Source organism: Pseudophryne corroboree, chromosome 4, assembly GCF_028390025.1.
Source record: "Pseudophryne corroboree isolate aPseCor3 chromosome 4, aPseCor3.hap2, whole genome shotgun sequence".
NCBI classification, from domain to species: Eukaryota; Metazoa; Chordata; class Amphibia; order Anura; family Myobatrachidae; genus Pseudophryne; species Pseudophryne corroboree.
The window spans coordinates 350,172,436-350,192,824 of NC_086447.1; the positions used below are offsets into that span (position 1 = coordinate 350,172,436).

At 44.2% G+C, this 20,389-nt stretch overlaps 1 protein-coding gene across 6 annotated transcripts in view; it reads right to left on the reverse strand.

The window, feature by feature from the left end:
- The window catches only part of LPP (LIM domain containing preferred translocation partner in lipoma), an 870,847-nt gene that overhangs the window by 154,670 nt on the left and 695,788 nt on the right, over positions 1-20,389 (reverse strand). Inside the window, exon 10 of one of the 6 annotated variants that reach the window (XM_063916492.1) lies at positions 10,147-11,003. The exons of the other annotated variants lie outside the window; for them this stretch is intronic. Coding sequence (XP_063772562.1) covers positions 10,896-11,003 — 108 coding nt within the window. The 3' untranslated portion in view covers positions 10,147-10,895. Of the gene's footprint in view, positions 1-10,146; positions 11,004-20,389 lie in introns of those variants that run through there. 6 annotated transcript variants of the gene reach the window in all.

Below are 20,389 nucleotides of genomic sequence, written 5' to 3' on the forward strand. Positions count from 1 at the left end.
CAATCATATAAAAACCCAGACAATTTGAGCGTTTTTTTGAAAAAATATTAGTCAGTTAAGTGGTTAAGCACTGAATTTACTAATCCACCCGATGATCAAAACATCAAACCAATATTTCCAGAAACTATGTGAAACAATGAAGTGAACCCTTCACAGCCTCACCAATGCATCATTTACTGACAGGTTATGTGGCTAATTAAATCCTGGGACATACAAAAAAAATCCAACCAGCCATATAACCTGGGTAATTTATAGAAGTCTGTAATTAAAGGGATGAGTTGGCAACCCTGCCTCTGAGGCACTTAAATCTTATATACTCTTATCAATCCTGGACCCTGAAGTGACACCTGAGGTGTAAGCTCCCCCGTTCAGAGCTTCACATGAGAAGCAATCGTACTGGCGCATGCTGTTTCATTACAAAATAAGCTACAATGTTTAAAAGGACCACATGTATGTGTTTTGCATTTCAGATGGCTGGCACCTCATTTTGTGGATATTAAAGATAGCATAGGTGATGACACACACTGTTTCTTATTAGCTGTGGCAACGGTCAGATGAGTGTAGCAACCCAGCTGCAAATATTTCAGAAAGACAAAGTTAATTCAAGGACTGCTTGACAGTTTATAGAGGCTACAGGAAGTCTTCTTGTGCTAAGGAGGACATTACACAGTGGGGTGTAGTATGGTATGCCAGCGGCCGGGCTCCCGGCGACCAGCATACCGGCGCCGGGAGCCCGACCGCCGGCATACCGACAGTGTGGCGAGCGCAAAGGAGCCCCTTGCGGGATCGCTGCGCTCACCACGCTACGGGCACGGTGGCGCGCCACACTATTTTATTCTCCCTCCAGGGGGGTCTTGGACCCCCACGAGGGAGAATAGCTGTCGGTATGCCGGGTGTCGGGATCCTGGCGCCGGTATACTGTGCGCCGGGATCCCGACATTCGGCATACTGAAGACCACCCACACAGTGGATGCAGATGGAAAAAAGTCTAACCATGAATGGGAGCAGCTAATGAGTGTGGGTGTGAGACCCAGATCTGGCAGCAGTTTTCTTCGATTTTTTTTTTCTACTAATACACAGATAGATGTACACATGTATGTATGTATGTATGTATGTATGTATGTATGTATGTATGTATAGAATCCACATCTGCTGGCACTCATCTCAATAACAGCAGCATGCCTCAGTGCCCAGAATCAAACAGCTTCCAATACAAATGGCACTCTGGGATGGTCATATCAGCAAATCCATGCAGTGTACTGACAGTACACTGTATGGATTTGCTGATAACACAGTCTCAGAGTGTTGTTTCTATTGGAAGAGATTATAAATACGTATAATGCACAATGGGCGTGCAATAAGATTCCAGATGTGCAGTGCATAGGTAGAATATACAGAATAGGTGGCCATCCACTACTCAGACTTGTCTGAACTGCAGATCTCATCAGATTTCTCTTGAGCTCTCCCGGGAGCTTCCCGGGAATCGGATCTGACCCTGGGCTTAATTTTCACTACATTCACTTCAGATATATCTGATGCAATCTATCATGTGTCAGATCGCATCAGATATATCTGATGCACACATGCTACATGCGATTGATCTGATGCTGCTGCTGCCGCTGTTCCCCCTCTTGGTGGGTGGGAGTGGTCAGGGAGATGCCAGTCAAGTGACGCTTCAGATGAATCTGATCAGATACATCTGAAGTAAAAAAAACAATCCGATGTGCACCTGTTTTCTTCAGATTCAGATAAATAGTTGGGGCAGCCTCAGAGATTTGTAGTTCAGACAAATCTGACACGGGAGTGCGCATCGGATCGGAAGAGCCATCCGATGTGACACTTTTCTTCAGATATGACGGTCAGATGTGTCGAAATCTGAAGAAAACTGCCCAAATCGGACTAGTGGATGGGGGCCTTAACTGCCTGGTTGTGAACTGTAATCTCTAGCAAAAGTTCAAGTGAAATGTCAAGGCACAGAACCGCACATAAGCAGCACTGCACACCGAAGTCGTCAGCATAGGTCACTTCCTTCACAAGCTCATTATGGAGCTCAACAGAGGCCACTGGAGAGCCTTGATCTTCGACTACAAGAATGGTCTGCGATAACAGTTGAGTTTTGACCAAGTGCGAGCTGCTTTTGGAGAGGAAGCACTTTCCTGAACCACTGTGTTTGAGTGGTTTGCAGAATATCAGTACAAGAGATGGTCCCAGGATGACGGGAGCGCTGCAGCCAACCTGTGTCCGCCTTCACAGAGGACAACAATGCTGCTGTGCATTCCATAGTTGAGAGGTACACCAGCATGACCATGGTCCAGTTAGAGAATGAGATAGGCATCTAATCAGGATCCATCCACTTAACACTCCATGAAAAGCTTGGCCTGAGCAAGGTTTCTGCATGCTGGGTGCCCTATCAGCTGCCTCGAGAGCAGAAGGAAGCTCAGAAGACTTGATGCCACAGCATGCTGGCTGGGTGTGATGGCAGTCGCTCAAACTCTGTCTGGTAGATCATCAGTGGCGATTTATAATGGATCTACAATTTCAACCTTGAGACCAAACAACAATCGGTCTAGTGAACCCCAGTTAGAGATGCGCGGCCACAAAAGTTCTGACATGATTTCAGCGTGTCCAATCAGTTGGTGGACGTTTTTGTGGCCAAGACTAGCTATGTAGCTACTGTACCACTCGTGCAGGAGTGCACCATCAATGGGGATTGATACGCCTACCAATGCCTGCCGGAAGTCATTTCCAGGCACCAACCAAGAACTTGAGCTCGTGGTGCCCTTCTCCATCATGACAATGCACCTGCCCACAAGTCCAGGACAGTGGTGGATTTTCTGGCCCATAAAATGCATCCAGGAGCTTGGTCATCCACCATACGCTGCAGACCTGGCCCCCTGCTGCTTCTTCGTGTTCCAACAAATCAAGGGCAAGATAAGTTGGGTTTGTTTTGAGTCGCCAGAACCAGTGGAGCGAGACCTTCAACCAGCATATACTGTAGGAGACATACAGTAACTGCTTTGGACTAGTACAGCTGCTTCACCAAGTGGTTTGAGCGCATACAACTTTGCATAGACTCCTCTGGTGAATACTTTGAAAAAAACGTAATGTTCACTTTGTAAATATAATACTTTTTGTGCATTTGGAAACGTATTGCTTATGCTTCGTATAAACACACACAGACACACATACAGCCACAGTGACACTAGTCTCTCCTCGGAGCACAGATGTATGTAGCTCCTCATTCTTCCACAACACTGCGCTACCCTTTGCATGACCGAAAATGTAGTCACCCAGCCTGGAAAACCAATAGTATTGGGTATTATTTCACTATCTGCAAACTTGGTTCATTGTATTGACATACTGTACATCTGCAGCCATACATTATACAATTAAGAATGTAAATTAGGAATTCAACTGACCTGCTTAAATGTTTGGAACGTGTAAATTGTAATACAAATCTGTAGCATACAATAGATGTTTAAGCATTGCATGCCTCAACAGTGCGTATAAGGGTTAGAAATATTAAATGAGGTTTTAAGCAAAGATACCAAACTATCAGATACAAAAAGATATAACCGATTGCAGTATTATACTTCAGACTTCTTGAGAAATGGTTAAAATTGATTGGCCAACTTTTTTTTGAATAGATCCGTTTAAAAGACACAATAGTAAACAAAAACACACAAAACAAACAAGAAAAAATAAGAATTTACTTACCGATAATTCTATTTCTCATAGTCCGTAGTGGATGCTGGGGACTCCGTAAGGACCATGGGGAATAGCGGCTCCGCAGGAGACTGGGCACATCTAAAGAAAGCTTTAGGACTAACTGGTGTGCACTGGCTCCTACCCCTATGACCCTCCTCCAAGCCTCAGTTAGGATACTGTGCCCGGACGAGCGTACACAATAAGGAAGGATTTTGAATCCCGGGTAAGACTCATACCAGCCACACCAATCACACCGTATAACTTGTGATCTGAACCCAGTTAACAGTATGATAACAGAGGAGCCTCTGAAAAGATGGCTCCCAACAATAATAACCCGATTTTTGTAACAATAACTATGTACAAGTATTGCAGACAATCCGCACTTGGGATGGGCGCCCAGCATCCACTACGGACTATGAGAAATAGAATTATCGGTAAGTAAATTCTTATTTTCTCTAACGTCCTAAGTGGATGCTGGGGACTCCGTAAGGACCATGGGGATTATACCAAAGCTCCCAAACGGGCGGGAGAGTGCGGATGACTCTGCAGCACCAAATGAGAGAACTCCAGGTCCTCCTCAGCCAGGATATCAATTTTGTAGAATTTTACAAACGTATTTGCTCCTGACCAAGTAGCTGCTCGGCAAAGTTGTAAAGCCGAGACCCCTCGGGCAGCCGCCCAAGATGAGCCCACCTTCCTTGTGGAGTGGGCATTTACAGATTTTTGGCTGTGGCAGGCCTGCCACAGAATGTGCAAGCTGAATTGTACTACAAATCCAACGAGCAATAGTCTGCTTAGAAGCAGGAGCACCCAGCTTGTTGGGTGCACACAGGATAAACAGCGAGTCAGATTTCCTGACTCCAGCCGTCCTGGAAACATATATTTTCAGGGCACTGACAACGTCTAGCAACTTGGAGGCCTCCAAGTCCCTAGTAGCCGCAGGCACCACCAATAGGTTGGTTCAGGTGAGATGCTGAAACCACCTTGGGGAGAAACTGAGGACGAGTCCTCAATTCCGCCCTGTCCGAATGGAAAATCAGATAAGGGCTTTTTCAGGATAAAGCCGCCAATTCTGACACGCGCCTGGACCAGGCCAGGGCCAACAGCATGACCACTTTCCAAGTGAGATATTTTAACTCCACAGATTTAAGTGGTTCAAACCAATGTGACTTTTGGAACCCAAACTACATTGAGATCCCAAATTGCCACTGGAGGCACAACAGGAGGCTGTATATGCAGTACCCCTTTTACAAACGTCTAAACTTCAGGGACTGAAGCTAGTTCTTTTTTGGAAGAAAATTGACAGGGCCGAAATCTGAACCTTAATGGACCCCAATTTCAGGCCCATAGACACTCCTGTTTGCAGGAATGTAGGAATCGACCCAGTTGAATTTCCTCCGTCGGGCCTTACTGGCCTCGCACTACGCAACATATTTTCGCCAATTGCGGTGATGTTTTTGCGGTTACATCCTTCCTGGCTTTTGATCAGGATAGGGATGACTTCATCCGGAATGCCTTTTTTTTTTTTTCCTTCAGGATCCGGTGTTCAACCGCCATGCCGTCAAACGCAGCCGCGGTAAGTCTTGGAACAGACAGGGTCCTTGCTGGAGCAGGTCCCTTCTTAGAGGTAGAGGCCACGGATCCTCCGTGAGCCTCTCTTGAAGTTCCGGTTACCAAGTCCTTCTTGGCCAATCCGGAGCCACGAATATAGTGCTTTCTCCTCTCCATCTTATCAATCTCAGTACCTTGAGTATGAGAGGCAGAGGAGGGAACACATACACTGACTGGTACACCCACGGTGTTACCAGAGCGTCTACAACTATTGCCTGAGGGTCTCTTGACCTGGCGCAATACCTGTCGAGTTTTTTAATCATGTGGACGACTTCTGGGTGAAGTCCCCACTCTCCCGGGTGGAGGTCGAGCTGAGGAAGTCTGCTTCCCAGTTGTCCACTCCCGGAATGAATACTGTTGACAGTGCTATCACATGATTTTCCGCCCAGCGAAGAATCCTTGCAGCTTCTGCCATTGCCCTCCTGCTTCTTGTGCCACCCTGTCTGTTTACGTGGGTGACTGCCATGATGTTGTCCGACTGGATCAACACCGGCTGACCTTGAAGCAGAGGTCTCGCTAAGCTTAGAGCATTGTAAATGGCCCTTAGCTTCAGGATATTTATGTGAAGTGATGTATCCAGGCTTGACCCTAAGCCCTGGATATTCCTTCCCTGTGTGACTGCTCCCCAGCCTCGCAGGCTGGCATCCGTGGTCATCAGGACCCAGTCCTGAATGCCGAATCTGCGGCCCTCTAGAAGATGAGCACTCTGCAACCACCACAGGATGGATACCCTTGTCCTTAGTGACAGGGTTATCCGCTGATGCATCTGAAAATGCGACCCGGACCATTTGTCCAGTAGGTTCCACTGGAAAGTTCTTGCGTGGAATCTAACGCATGGGATTGCTTCGTAGGAAGCCACCATTTTTACCCAGAACCCTTGTGCATTGATGCACTGAGACTTGGTTCGGTTTTAGGAGGTTCCTGATTAGCTCGGATAACTCCCTGGCTTTCTCTTCCGGGAGAAACACCTTTTTTCTGGACTGTGTCCAGGATCATCCCTAGGAAACAGAAGACAAGTCGTCGGAACCAGCTGCGATTTTGGAATATTGAGAATCCAATCGTGCTGCCGCAACACTACCTGAGATAGTGCTACACCGACCTCCAACTGTTCCCTGGATCTTACCCTTATCAGGGAATCGTCCAAGTAAGGGATAACTAAAATTCCCTTCCTTCGAAGGGATATCATTTCGGCCATTACCTTGGTAAAGACCCGGGGTGCCGTGGACCATCCCTACGGCAGCGTCTGAACTGATAGTGACAGTTCTGTACCATAACCTGAGGTACCCTTGGTGAGAAGGGTAAATTTTGACATGAAGGTAAGCATCCTTGATGTCCCGAGACATCATGTAGTCCCCTTCTTCCAGGTTCGCAATCACTGCTCTGAGTGACTCAATCTTGAATTTGAACCTCTGTATGTAAGTGTTCAAAGATTTTAGATTTTAGATTTAGAATCGGTCTCACCGAGCCGTCTGGCTTCGGTACCACAATAGTGTGGAATAATACCCCGTTCCCTGTTGCAGGAGGGGTACCTTGATTATCACCTGCTGGGAATACAGCTTGTGAATGGCTTCCAAAACTGCCTCCCTGTCAGAGGGAGACGTCGGTAAAGCCGACTTTTGGAAACGGCGAGTGGGAGACGTCTCGAATTCTAATATGTACCCCTGAGATATTACCTGAAGGATCCAGGGGTCTACTTGCGAGTGAGCCCACTGCGCACTGAAATTCATTGAGAACGGGCCCCCACCGTGCCTGAGCTTGTAAAGCCCTAGCGTCATACTGAGGGCTTGGCAGAGGCGGGAAAGGGTTTCTGTTCCTGGGAACTGGCTGATCTCTGCAGCCTTTTGTCCGCTTGCCAACAAAGGACTGCGCCTGATAATACGGCGTCTTATTTTGAGAGGCGACCTGGGGTACAAACGTGGATTTCCCAGCTGTTGCCGTGGCCACCAGGTCTAAAAGACCGACCCCAAATGTCCCCTTTCAAAGGCAATACTTCCAAATGCCGTTTGGAATCCGCATCACCTGACCATTTTACTGGTAGAATTGGACAACGCACTTATACTTGATGCCAGTCGGCAATTATTCCGCTGTGCATCATGCATATATAGAAATGCATCTTTTAAATGCTCTATAGGCAATAATATACTATCCTAATATTTCCAGTCAGGGAATCCGACCATGCCCACCCAGCACTGCACCTCCAGGCTGAGGCGATAGCTGGTCGCAGTATAACACCAGTATGTGTGTAAATACCTTTTTGGATACCCTCCTGCTTTCTATCAGCAGGATCCTTAAGGGCGGCCATCTCATGAGAGGGTAGAGCCCTTGTTCTTACAAGCGTGTGAGCGCCTTATCCCCCCTAGGGGGTGTTTCCCAACACACCCTAACCTCTGGCGGGAAAGGGTATGCAGCCAATACTTTTTAAGAAATTATCAATTGTTATCGGGGGGAAACCCACGCATCATCACACACCTCATTTTATTTCTCAGATTCAGGAAAACTACAGGTAGTTTTTCCCTCACCGAACATAATACCCCTTTTTGGTGGTACTCGTATTATCAGAAATGTATAAAAACATTTGCCATTGTCTCAATCATGTAACGTGTGGCCCTACTGGAAATCACGGTTGTCTCTTCACCGTCGACACAGGAGTCAGTATCCGTGTCGGCGTCTGTATCTGCCATCTGAGGTAAAGGCCGCTTTAGAGCCCCTGACGGCCTATGAGACGTCTGGACAGGCACAAGCTGAGTAGCCGGCTGTCTCATGTCAACCACTGTTTTTTTATATAGAGCTGACACTGTCACGTAATTTTCAACAGTACATCCACTCAGGTGTCGACCCCCTAGGGGGTGACATCACTGTTACAGACACTCTGCTCCGTCTCCACATCATTTTTCTCCTCATACATGTCGACACAAACGTACCGACACACAGCACACACACAGGGAATGCTCTGATAGAGGACAGGACCCCACTAGCCCTTTGGGGAGACAGAGGGAGAGTATGCCAGCACACACCAGAGCGCTATATATATATATATACAGGGATAACCTTATATAAGTGTTTTTCCCCTTATAGCTGCTGTATGTTTTAATACTGCGCCTAAATAGTGCCCCCCTCTCTTTTTTTAACCCTTTCTGTAGTGCAGGGAAGAGCCAGGAAGCTTCCCTCCAACTGAGCTGTGAGGGAAAATGGCGCCAGTGTGCTGAGGAGATAGGCTCCGCCCCCTTTTCAGCGGCCTTATCTCCCGGTTTTTTGTATATTCTGGCAGGGGTTAAATGCATCCATATAGCCCAGGAGCTATATGTGATGCATTTTTTTGCCATGTAAGGTATTTCTGTCATGTTTTATTGCGTCTCAGGGCGCCCCCCCCAGCACCCTGCACCCTCAGTGACCGGAGTGTGAAGTGTGCTGAGAGCAATGGCGCACAGCTGCAGTGCTGTGCGCTACCTTATTTGAAGACAGGAACGTCTTCTGCCGCCGCTTTCTCCGGACCTCTTCGCTCTTCTGGCTCTGTAAGGGGGCCGGCGGCGCGGCTCCGGGACCCATCCAGGCTGAACCTGTGATCGTCCCTCTGGAGCTAATGTCCAGTAGCCAAGAAGCCCAATCCACTCTGCACGCAGGTGAGTTCGCTTCTTCTCCCTTTAGTCCCTCGATGCAGTGAGCCTGTTGCCAGCAGGTCTCACTGAAAATAACAAACCTAAACTAAAAGTTTCACTAAGAAGCTCAGGAGAGCCCCTAGTGTGCACCCTTCTCGTCGGGCACAGAAATCTAACTGAGGCTTGGAGGAGGGTCATAGGGGGAGGAGCCAGTGCACACCAGTTAGTCCTAAAGCTTTCTTTAGATGTGCCCAGTCTCCTGCGGAGCCGCTATTCCCCATGGTCCTTACGGAGTCCCCAGCATCCACTTAGGACGTTAGAGAAAAAGGATTAATATCCCTTCCCTTTTTGCCTCTAAACAAAACAGGCATGTTGGTCAATAATGTCTGTAATACACAGCCTTCAATAATCCCAAAGATTGGCTACAGTAGCACTATGTTCATGGAGGAGTGACCGTAGTGTTCCAAAAATGTTGAAATAGCAACTGTGTGTCAGAGTCCGTAATCATAAGCGCAAACCAAGCTCAGGATATTTTTTTTCTGTACTCTTAAGAAAACGTGCTATACGTACAGTATTTCAAGACAGATTTCAAAGCCAGCTTCCATAATTTACAAAGCATATTGTAAATGGGCTCACTAATATATTCTGTGTGGGCCCACTTAAGAATTATACTACGCTTACTGTATACACACACTTATGTTTAAAGGGCAAAATTGAAGCAGATCACTTATGGACAACTCTCTACTCATACTGTTTAGCGGTTTCTATGTACACGACAACTTCAAAAGTAAGAAGATTGAAGTGGCAAGAGTAACAAATAGCAGTGACAGTTAAAGAAGATTATATGGTTTCATTTAGGAAAACAAAACAGAAAGCTATAACCACATGACTGAAACAGTGAGTGTTTAAAAAACAATAAAAAGTGATTTAGTAGTATTAATAAAAGACTGCAAGTACTAGCAAGTTGCCATTACGGTAATTAATAGGTCATAAAAACTGAAATGAAAAGTGAAGAGTGCCTCAGGTAAGCATATTTCCGGGTTTGCTTTGACCTTAACAGACATTGAAACAGGCTTTTCATATGCTACTTTAGCACTGACCCAGTGACTATAGGAACCATGATGATGTCATAACAAATATGTTATTAGCATAAATAAATCCAACACTGCAGCTGATTATTTTTTGATTTGCAAAAACAATAAAAGACCATGATGAAAATAAATATCCATAATCAGGATCGGGGAAATAATTTAGTCCACAGTAAACATAACTGAAATATTGGTTGGCTATAAATTGTGCTGGGGTTTAAAGCATGCTTGTACTGTATTATTCATATGAGATTGAAAAGTAGACCTGCAGTTGAGACTGCCTATGTCACTAGTGACTGAATGGTTCTCTAGTTATTTATGTATAGTACCCCATGTGTGGCTGCAGATAATGGTTTCAAGTACAATCAAAGTCCACAGACAATGAGAGTGGGATCCAAACGAAATTTGGGAGCCAATATGACTGTACACATTTCTTAGGAGCTCTGGTTAGTTGCAAACTTAGATCTACATTCATCAACAATATTCCCGGAGTGCCGGACGTCTAAGTGGTACATTCTTTAAGCCCTCATTGGACACTTCTGGGCATACTAATATTGTTGGAAACTAAGGATATATGTGCAGGAGCATCCTGGCTCCTCCAATGAACATAGGGCCTGCAGCCCAGCTCTATCACATCAGTGCCTATTCCAGCATCACAGGAGCATGGCGGACATTTAGTACTTAAAACAGAATATATCATGCGTCATCGGAGCAGCCAGGGCTGTGAAGTTGGAGTCAATTTTAGGTGGACAGTAGAATATATTATCATAACTGTATAAATATCAGTGATCACGATAATGCATGTACAGGTGGCAGTGACTCATCATTCTCCATCTCCCAGGCAATCCTCCAGATAAGTGTCATGCTGCGTCTCTGAACACAAGTCTGATCATTATATTGCAGAAAAGAAATGCTCAATGGCAGCAGGAAAAAAGCCAATAAGGTTGTTTTGAGTTGACCAAGACAAAATACCCGGATCACCACAGCAGTGGCCTCTGTTCTGAAACAGGAAAAAACAGCGGGGTAGTAACAAGCGGCCATGTCAAAATGTCACACACCATTAGAATGTTGGGAGGTATGGAATAGGAGATACAGAGTACTCATAATCTTACAGATGAGGATTTAGCAGCATTAGTAGATATTGGACAGTAAAATCATATATTTTGCTAAACAGCAGGATGATAGACCTCAGAGATTATAGAAACACAGTAAGCAGGGTGTAGTTGCCTTTTGTTTGGAAACAAAATTATGTTGAAAACAACAGGGTAAAAAAAACTGTAGCTGCAAGTGTAGTTAAAGAAAGTGTCCTATACATTGTCTGTGGCCACTCCGGGGTCTATTCATGAAGCAGTGATAAGAGCAGAGAAGTCAGCCAGTGGAGAAGTTACCAATGGCAACCAATCAGCTGCTCTGTATAATTTTATAGAATGCACTTTAGAAATGTTACCTCAACACTTATTGGTCGCCATGGGCAACTTCTCCACTGGTTCACTTCTCCACTCTTTTTACTGCTTCATGAATAGACCCTTCTGAGTGTTAGTAAAGTAAGACACATTATTACTGATATTGGTAGTGGTACATGTATAGGTGAGACTGAGGGGATGATTGTACGTAGGACGCAGTTGCAGTAGCCACTGCTTAATTTTGCGCAGCTGCTACTGCGTCTTTATGGTAATGCCATTAAAGATGGGCATCCTCCCACTGAGACGCCCACTGGGTGCAGAGCTATTCCTCCAATCACCAGACCATCTGCTTGGCCATCAGAAACTGCACCTGCCTATAGCAGGGGCAGAATGTCCAACTCACCATGGCCGCCTGTGTCAGTACAACAGTCACTGACACGGACGCCTCGGCGGTAACATCAGGATGCATACACAGAGGTAAAATATTGGCGCTTGCCTGAGAATATCCCCAGGTACTAATATAATATTGGTAGTGGTATAGCAAGGGTGACTAGCACTACTGTGCATTTGTTTCTAGAGAACACATGACAGTAAAATCATATACTGCATTTATTTAATTACCCTACTCTCAAATAGTTTCCAGTGACTAATCAATTACTTGGTTGCAAAAGTGGTCACTGATCACACTACATGTTTTTAAGAAGAATTTACTGTTCCCAATATTTTTGAAGGACTATTTCTATCTAAAGAAGAATAAGCAAAAGAAAAGAAAAAAAAGAAACCAGAGAACAGCTTATTATGATGATCAAGTTCTGTTAGATTTAATTTTGGATATGCTTTAGTTTTAAGCTATGTGTTTCATCTAAAGCCTTGTATTTGCATTAAATGCATAGTTTGTTGCATATTTAATTTCACTGGAATTTAGAAAATGTTTTCTCATTTTGAAATGTTATCATAAATATATAATCAAAGTAGCCTGATGATTTATGTAGTGTGATGATGAAAATGCCTTATATTACCAAATTACTACACTACATTTATGCCACTCATATAGCAGTCAGTCAATAGTAAAAAGGGCCCCAAAAGGTAGCAGTTAGATTCTGAAGGGTACCGTGCATGACTGACAAACCCTGACTCTACAAAAATAGATTTTTGATCATGTACCTTTAATGGAATCCTGATGCATACCCTTCTGAACACATCACACATTACACGTTCGGACTGAGGGTACCTTGGGCCCCAGTACTCTGAAAGCATCTTCTTTTACTAGAATCAGCACATGTGCCCCAATACCTTGAGCCCCAGTACTCTGAAGGCATCTTCTTTTACTAGAATCAACACCTGTGGGGATTATGTCGTCCAGTTTTATCATATTTACAGAACATAAGAACGTCTCAATTTTTGTTGTTTACCGTTATCGTGCCACCAAAGAACTCCAAGCTAACAAAATGGTCTGCTCCAGTGTAGTTTCCTCCTCGTACTCAAACTAGAGACATGGAGGGGTCTGATTCTGAGTTGCACGAAATGCACATGTTCATGAAATTGAAAGATCTTTTGCTACTGCGCAAAAATCCTGAAGATCTAATGTCTGACATTAGAGCATCAGTAGACATACATAAGAGAATGTCAACATGTGGCATGATGACATGATTAAAATGTTAACAAAAAGTTCCTGGTAGTTAGTGGTGATTTACCTAGTACAGCAGCTCCAGCAGAGACATCCTAATGACTTATGGCTCATCATGCAGCACGCCCAGTGGTAAGTATACCCTGAATTGCGACATATAACATTTTCAGTGAGAGGTGTGTGTAGTGGATGTTATAATGGTGAAGTGGCACTGTGATGTGTTATAGTCTGATCACTGTAATGCGGAGGTCACAATAATGTTACATACCGTAAAAAGGACCACAACACTGTAATGTGGCATAATATTAACTGGGGACACTATGCCATAATGTGAATTTGGGACAGTGAGTGGCATAATGTGTGCTAGCAGCCCTACAATGTGACAGAGTAAACTAGGACACTACTCTTGGGCATAACACTAACTAAGGCACTACTACTGTATGTTTCAGAAAATGATCTAAGGCACTATTATGGGGCATAAAACTAATAACTGCTGCGGAGAGGTGTGTCAAGAATCATTGGGAAGGGGCCCCTTCAATATGTTGCTATGGGACCCACAAAGTTCTGGTCACGTCCGATGCTATCCCAGGTTTTACACTAGAACAAGCCAAGATTTGTGCACGTATAAGCTCCTTGTGCATCTGTGAATTGGCAGCCTCTTTATTACTAAAGTTCTAAGAGATTTAAGTCTTAAAAAAATGGTTTAGGACATTATCCTATACTTTTAATGCGCCACAAAATGTTTACATCTCTATGGAACAATATTGAGCAATAAACCAACAAACTAGGTAGGATGTAGCTAGACTTATACAGTATCTTGACAGGCAAGTGGAGGTGAGTCAAAGGGAGTGGAAGTCAGTACAGATGTAGTCATATTCATTTTTTGCTGCGATGCGGCATGCGGCATGCGGCATCGTGTGCAGGGCTGCTACCATTCTCAGTCTTCCATTGCTCCATTAACTCCTAATGGAATTAATGGAGCGACTGTCGGCTGTGAATAGTCACAGCCCGGAGCGCTATGCAGCATCGTAGCAAATATGAACATGGTTACATCTGTACATGCGATATGATGTTTGAAAAACAGTAAAGTACCGTAATTTGGGTATTTACCATAAATGGCAGAAAACCGTCCATACACAGGATAGACACATGGGACACAAGACTGCAGTTGTCAAATGATCACATGTACACAGATTATACACATAAGCTTGGATGTTGACTAGTTCTAATCAACTTTAGTTGCATGTATAGCAGTTTAAGATGGGACGGGTTTAAAAAATTCATATTTACCCATTCAGATAAGTGAATTATTCATAATCAACATAGTGGTGCTACTGTAAGCACTTATATTTACCAATTGCTCATCAATGAACTGCACTTGGTCACACTGCGCCATGTAAGAAGCCCCTACAGGGGGATGGAGTTTACAGGTGTTCCATGTGGAGAATTGTCTGTGACAATAGCACCAGTAGACTACGGAATATTCACAATGCTAAGAGAATGTATTGCTACTGATGCAGGTGGTAACCACAAATACAGTATATTTCAATTGGTATCTCCAAGTATTCTTTTATTCACTAATATTCAAAAGTTTGTATCTTTTAAGACAGGTACTCTGTAGGTTACATTAGGTGTGTTTTTCAGCATGCATAGTATACAATTGGAACAACTTGTTAAAAGATTCACTTTGCCATTTAAAAGGAAAGTACTCAGGGACCTGGCATAATAGTCTTAATGATACCATTGAACAGTTTTTATTCAAAATACAGAGCGGCTAAAATAACACACTAACAGCACTTCTCATAGATTGCTCTGTGAACACTGCATATAAATGGGATATTTTTGGTATTTTGCCACCAAAATTTGTAAATTACAGTTCTCTTACTATGGTCAATAACTGTGATTAAGCAGATTATAAACTAATTGATTGACTTTATTTTAAAATATGTTCTATTATAAGGATTAGTCATACTCTTTACAAAGGGTGGTATTTCTTGAAATATAATTACCATACAAATACCCACATATAATGTGCCTGTACATATGTGGTTACTAAGAACACATGGAGGGAAAGTGTTCATGATGGGGGACACAACAAATACACTCTCAACCGACCCTCATTTCCTACTTCCCTCTAGCAATATAGTGGACAGCGTGCAGGTAACAAACAAAAGATATTCATTATGCTAGGTGCCACAAGGTGTATGCAGTGACATAGATGGGGAAATTTTAAAATCAAAAAAGTAAATAACAAAAATACACTGTACAACAGTGACCAGTAGAAAGCATAAATCTAAATATTGCAATAAGGAGCTACAAGTGTAGGGGGAAAGGGTAGAGGCTACTGGTGATGACATCTTACATTTATTTTTTACACTTATATCACCCTTTGTTTTTTATTTATGTAACATTTTCACACATCTTTTACTTTTTTGAACAGTTAACAGCATACTTGCCTACCTGACCCTCTCCATGAGGGAGAAAATGCTCTGTTCCTAGACTTTCCTGGTAATGTATGATTGCCATCACCTGTGGTGAAACACCTTTCTTATCAATTAACTAGCTCACCACAGGTGATGGCAATCATACATTACCAGGAAAGTCTAGGAACAGAGGATGTTCTCCCTCATGGAGAGGGTCAGGTAGGCAAGTATGCTTAACAGTGATCACTTAACCCAGATGGTCTTAAATGCGGTCCTCAAGGCATACCAACAGTCCAAGTTTTTTGGGTTTATCCATAATTGGCCACAGGTTACTTAATTAGCACCTCACCCAATTTGATTTATCCACCTGTGCAGAGCCATGGATACACCTAAAACCTGGGCCGTTGGGGGGCCTTGAGGACCGCGTTTGAGAACCTCTGACTTAACCTCACACTTTTAACACTCTGCTGTCCTCTCTCTAACACTCAGCAGCTACTTTCACTTACCTAACACTCTGCTGTCCTCTCTCTAACACTCAGCAGCTACTTTCACTTACCTAACACTCTGATTTTTCACTGCTATCCTTTATTTTTGTGGTGCCCTGTGCCCTAGAGGTAAACCCCTATACTGTTAGGGATCTGCCGGAAGAGGATTCCCTTGACGATTGGCGGGCAGGCTCATAATATCGGCCAATCGTATGCCAAAAACCTCAGTTATGATGTATAATTATTACATTTATAATAATTGTAATGGTTGTATCGTGTACTTGCCAGAGGCGTCACCGGGTGTTGTGACAACTGGTGCGCACCCTTCACGCTCGTGGCAAAAGGGGGCGTGGCCTCACAGATTGTCACTCTGGGGGCGTGCCCAGCATCTCCGGAGATGCTGGGCTGTCCCCGAAGACTGTTTGCAGCGCTGTCGGCTCCTCTGTTATGAGAGGAGCCAGGTGCTATAACAGAATTTCACACTGAAGCACCTGGCTCCTGTTACTGCGGAGGAGCCCACAGACTGGCGCAGCACCACCTGCACCCGCCTTGTGATGCCACTGGTACTTGCAATCTTTTCTATATTGTAGTATTACGTCTCAGCTCGGTAGCACATCCCATTATAAGTAGCTAGGGTGTGCAGTCCAGGCCCCCTTTCCCCAATATATTTATATTAATAATATCTATTTATTTTTATCTGTATGTAGGTGGTGGTATTTGTACTGCTAACACTGGAATACCTAGATATGTGTGGCATAACGTGTAAAGGGCACTACTACTGTGTGGCATAATATGTATAATGGGTACTACTGTGCGGCATAATGTGTATAAGGGGTACTACAGTTTGACATAATGCGAATAAGGGGCTCTACTGTGTGAGCTAATGTGTATAAGAGGTACTACTGTGCAGCATAATATGTATAAGGGGCACTACTGTGAAGAGTAACATGAATCAGGAACACTACTGTGCAGCATAACGTGTATAAGGGGTACTATTGTGTGCCATCATTTGAATTGAAAGTACTATTGTGTGCCCACGCCCCTTCCCCATGAAACCACAACTCATCCTTATTTAAAATATGAGGGTGGGCACAAATGCTCTTTCTGGCACAGGGCACCAAAAATGTCTAATTACGACCTTTGGTTTCAACCCTTAGTGTAGGGAAAATGACAATAAAAGGGAGGTGGTTAACAGTGAATCTTCAGAGTAGTCTAACTATAGTAAATTCAAAACAAAGGATGGATTACAATATATATCCTATATACTAAAAGGCTAATGCTGCTCCTCACCTCTATTGAGGGAATTCAAGTGTTTTGTGTGCTGGGGGCCACTAGATGGTGCCCGACAGAGCAATCCAAGTGTTGCTCTGTTCGGGAGCACACAGTGCCGGCATTACTGTTATGATGGGCTGGTAGCTAGTTTATAATAAATATTTATTCTAATCCATCCGTTTATTCTGAATTTACTTGTATAATTAGAACAATGTGAATTTGTGCTGTTAAGCACCTCCCTTTTATTATTATATTACAGAATACCAGACAGTGATCCGTCACAAGTCACTTTCATGTCCAGAAAAGGCAATGCACTGTGAAAATACAACGGATTCTAAAATAGACGTTATGGTAAGAACTTACCGTTGATAACGTGAATTCTCTTATTTCCACAGGTATCCACAGGATAACATTGGGATATGGTTGAGCGACAGCGGAAATGGCACCAACACGGTCACAAGCTTTCTGGCCTCCCAGGATGCATCTGGGCTTCCCCATATAATCCCACCCACTGACTCAGTCAGATCAGTTCTTTCCACAGCGATTTAGGCAGGAGCATGAGGTAGAGACCTGTTTAGGTGATAAGAACACACATGCACACCCTTCCATACAAGAAGGAAGTGGTTTAGTGATTGTCTAGATCCTCAAATCAGGTGCGTCAGGGTGGGATCCCTGTGGATACCTCTGGACATAAGAGAAATCACGTTATCAACGGTAAGTTCTTACCATAACGTCTATTTCTCTGGCTGGGTCCACAGGATTATCCACAGGATAAAATTGGGATTCCCAAAGCCAATTTTAGTGGTGGGGACGCTCCTGATTACACAGGAGGACCTTTCGCCCGAAGTCTGCGTCATGAGAGACAAAAGTATCCAAGGCATAATGTCTGATGTATGTGTTTATGGAAGACCAAGTGGCTGCCTTACATATCTGTTCTGCTGAAGCACCCTGTTGTGCTGCCCATGAAGGACCTACCTTACGTGTAGAGTGTGCAGAGACATTAGCCGGAGTAGGGAGATCTGCATGAGAATAAGCTTCTGATATTACCATTCGGAGCCATCTCGCCAGCGTCTGTTTACTAGCAGGCCATCCTCTTTTATGGAATCCGTAGAGGATGCAGAGAGAATTTGTTTTTCTGATGGCACTAGTACGATCTACGTAGATTCTTAAGGCTCGGACTACGTCCAGCGACGCTTCTCCCGCAGATAGTCCCGGTACCTGAAAAGCTGGGACTACAATCTCTTCATTCTGGTGAAACTTTGAAACCACCTTAGGAAGATAACCAGATCTCGTTCTGAGAACTGCTCTGTCTGGGAAAAAAACTTAGGAAAGGAGACTTACACGATAATGCTCCTAAACCTGACACTCTTCTGGCTGACACCATTGCCAGTAGATAAAGCACTTTAGCCGTTAACCATTTAAGATCTGCTCTCTTAAGTGGTTCAAACGGAGGACCCTGGAGAAATTTAAGAACTAAATTCAAATCCCAGGGAGCTGCAGGAGGAACAAATGGAGGTTGAATATGTACAACTCCCTGAAAGTACTTACATCCTGTAATTCAGCAATCTTTTGCTGAAACCATACAGTTAATGCTGATACTTGAACCCTCAAGGAAGCAAACTTTCAAACCTTTATCCAATCCTGCTTGAAGGAAATCCAAAATCCTGGATACTTTAAAAGATCTTGGATTCAAATTTTTTCCAGTACACCAATGAATATAGGCTTGCCATATTCTATGATACACACGAGCTGAAGAAGGCTTTCTTGCGCTAAGCATAGTTTGGATTACTTGTTTCGAAAATCCTCTAGCTTCTAAGATAGAGGTTTCAACAGCCACGCCGTCAAATACAGGCGATCCAGATGACTGTGGCAACAAGGACCCTGCACTAGCAGATCTGGACGTTGAGGGAGCAGTATGGGTGCTTCCACGGACATTCTTAGCAGATCTGTGTACCAATGCCTTCTTGGCCAAGCTGGAGCTACTAGAATTATCGCTCCCTTTGCTTGCTTTATTTTTCTCACTACTCTGGGTAACAGAGATATTGGAGGGAACAGATATGCCAGATGAAATTTCCATTTTACTGACAGTGCGTCAACAAGGACCGCTCCTAGGTCCCTTGTTCTTGATCCGTACCTTGGAACTTTGTTGTTTAGACGAGACGCCATGAGGTCTATCTCTGGTAAACCCCATCTGTTCACTAGTGTCTGAAACACTTCTGGGTGCAACGCCCATTCGGTTTCCTGAATGGTGTGTCGACTGAGAAAATCCGCTTCCCAGTTCAGAACACCTGGGACAAACACTGCTGACAATGCTGGGAGATGGAATTCTGCCCATCTTAGAATGGGAGTTACCTCCTCCATCAGTCTCCTGCTGTGAGTTCCTCCTTGATGATTGAGGTACGCTACTGCTGTCGCATTGTCTGAGCGAATCTGGACCGGTCTTCCTTGCAGGCTGTACTTTGCCTGAACTAGAGCCAAGTAAATGGCCCTTATTTCCAACAGATTTATTGGCAGGCGACTTTCCCTTGCGGTCCATTTTCCCTTGAACCACAGGCTTCCGAGTACCGCCCCCAGCCTTGCAGGCTGGCATCTGTTGTCAGGACTTGTCATTCTTTTATCCAAAAGGGTCTCCCCTTGTTTAAATGGTCTGTCTGTAGCCACCACGCTAGAGACCTTTTTACGTTTACTGGAAACTTTATCATCTGCTTTTTTATCGTCTGATGATTTCCGTTCCATTTGGTCAGAATAAGGTGCTGCAATGGTCTGGAGTGGAATTGCGCATATTCCACCATGTCGAAGGTTGATACCATCAGACCCAACAGTCACATTGCTGCATGGATTGGCATTGTCTGGGCGTGCAACGCTTCCTGAGCCATGACCTGCACCTTGACTATCTTTTTCTCTGGTAAGAGAACGTTCTGTAGGTCTGAATCCAATATGGCCCTCAAATGAACCATCCGCTGTGACGGATTCAGAGACTACTTTTCCCAATTTATGAGCCACTCGTGTCTCTGTAAACAAACTATTGTCTGTTGAAGATGGCTCAGAAGTAAATCTTGCGAATGTGCTAAGATTAACAGGTCGTCGAGGTATGGGAATATTCTTATCCCCTGTTTGCGCAGACAAGCTGCCATAATCACCATGATCTTGGTAAACACCCTGGGTGCTGTTGCTAG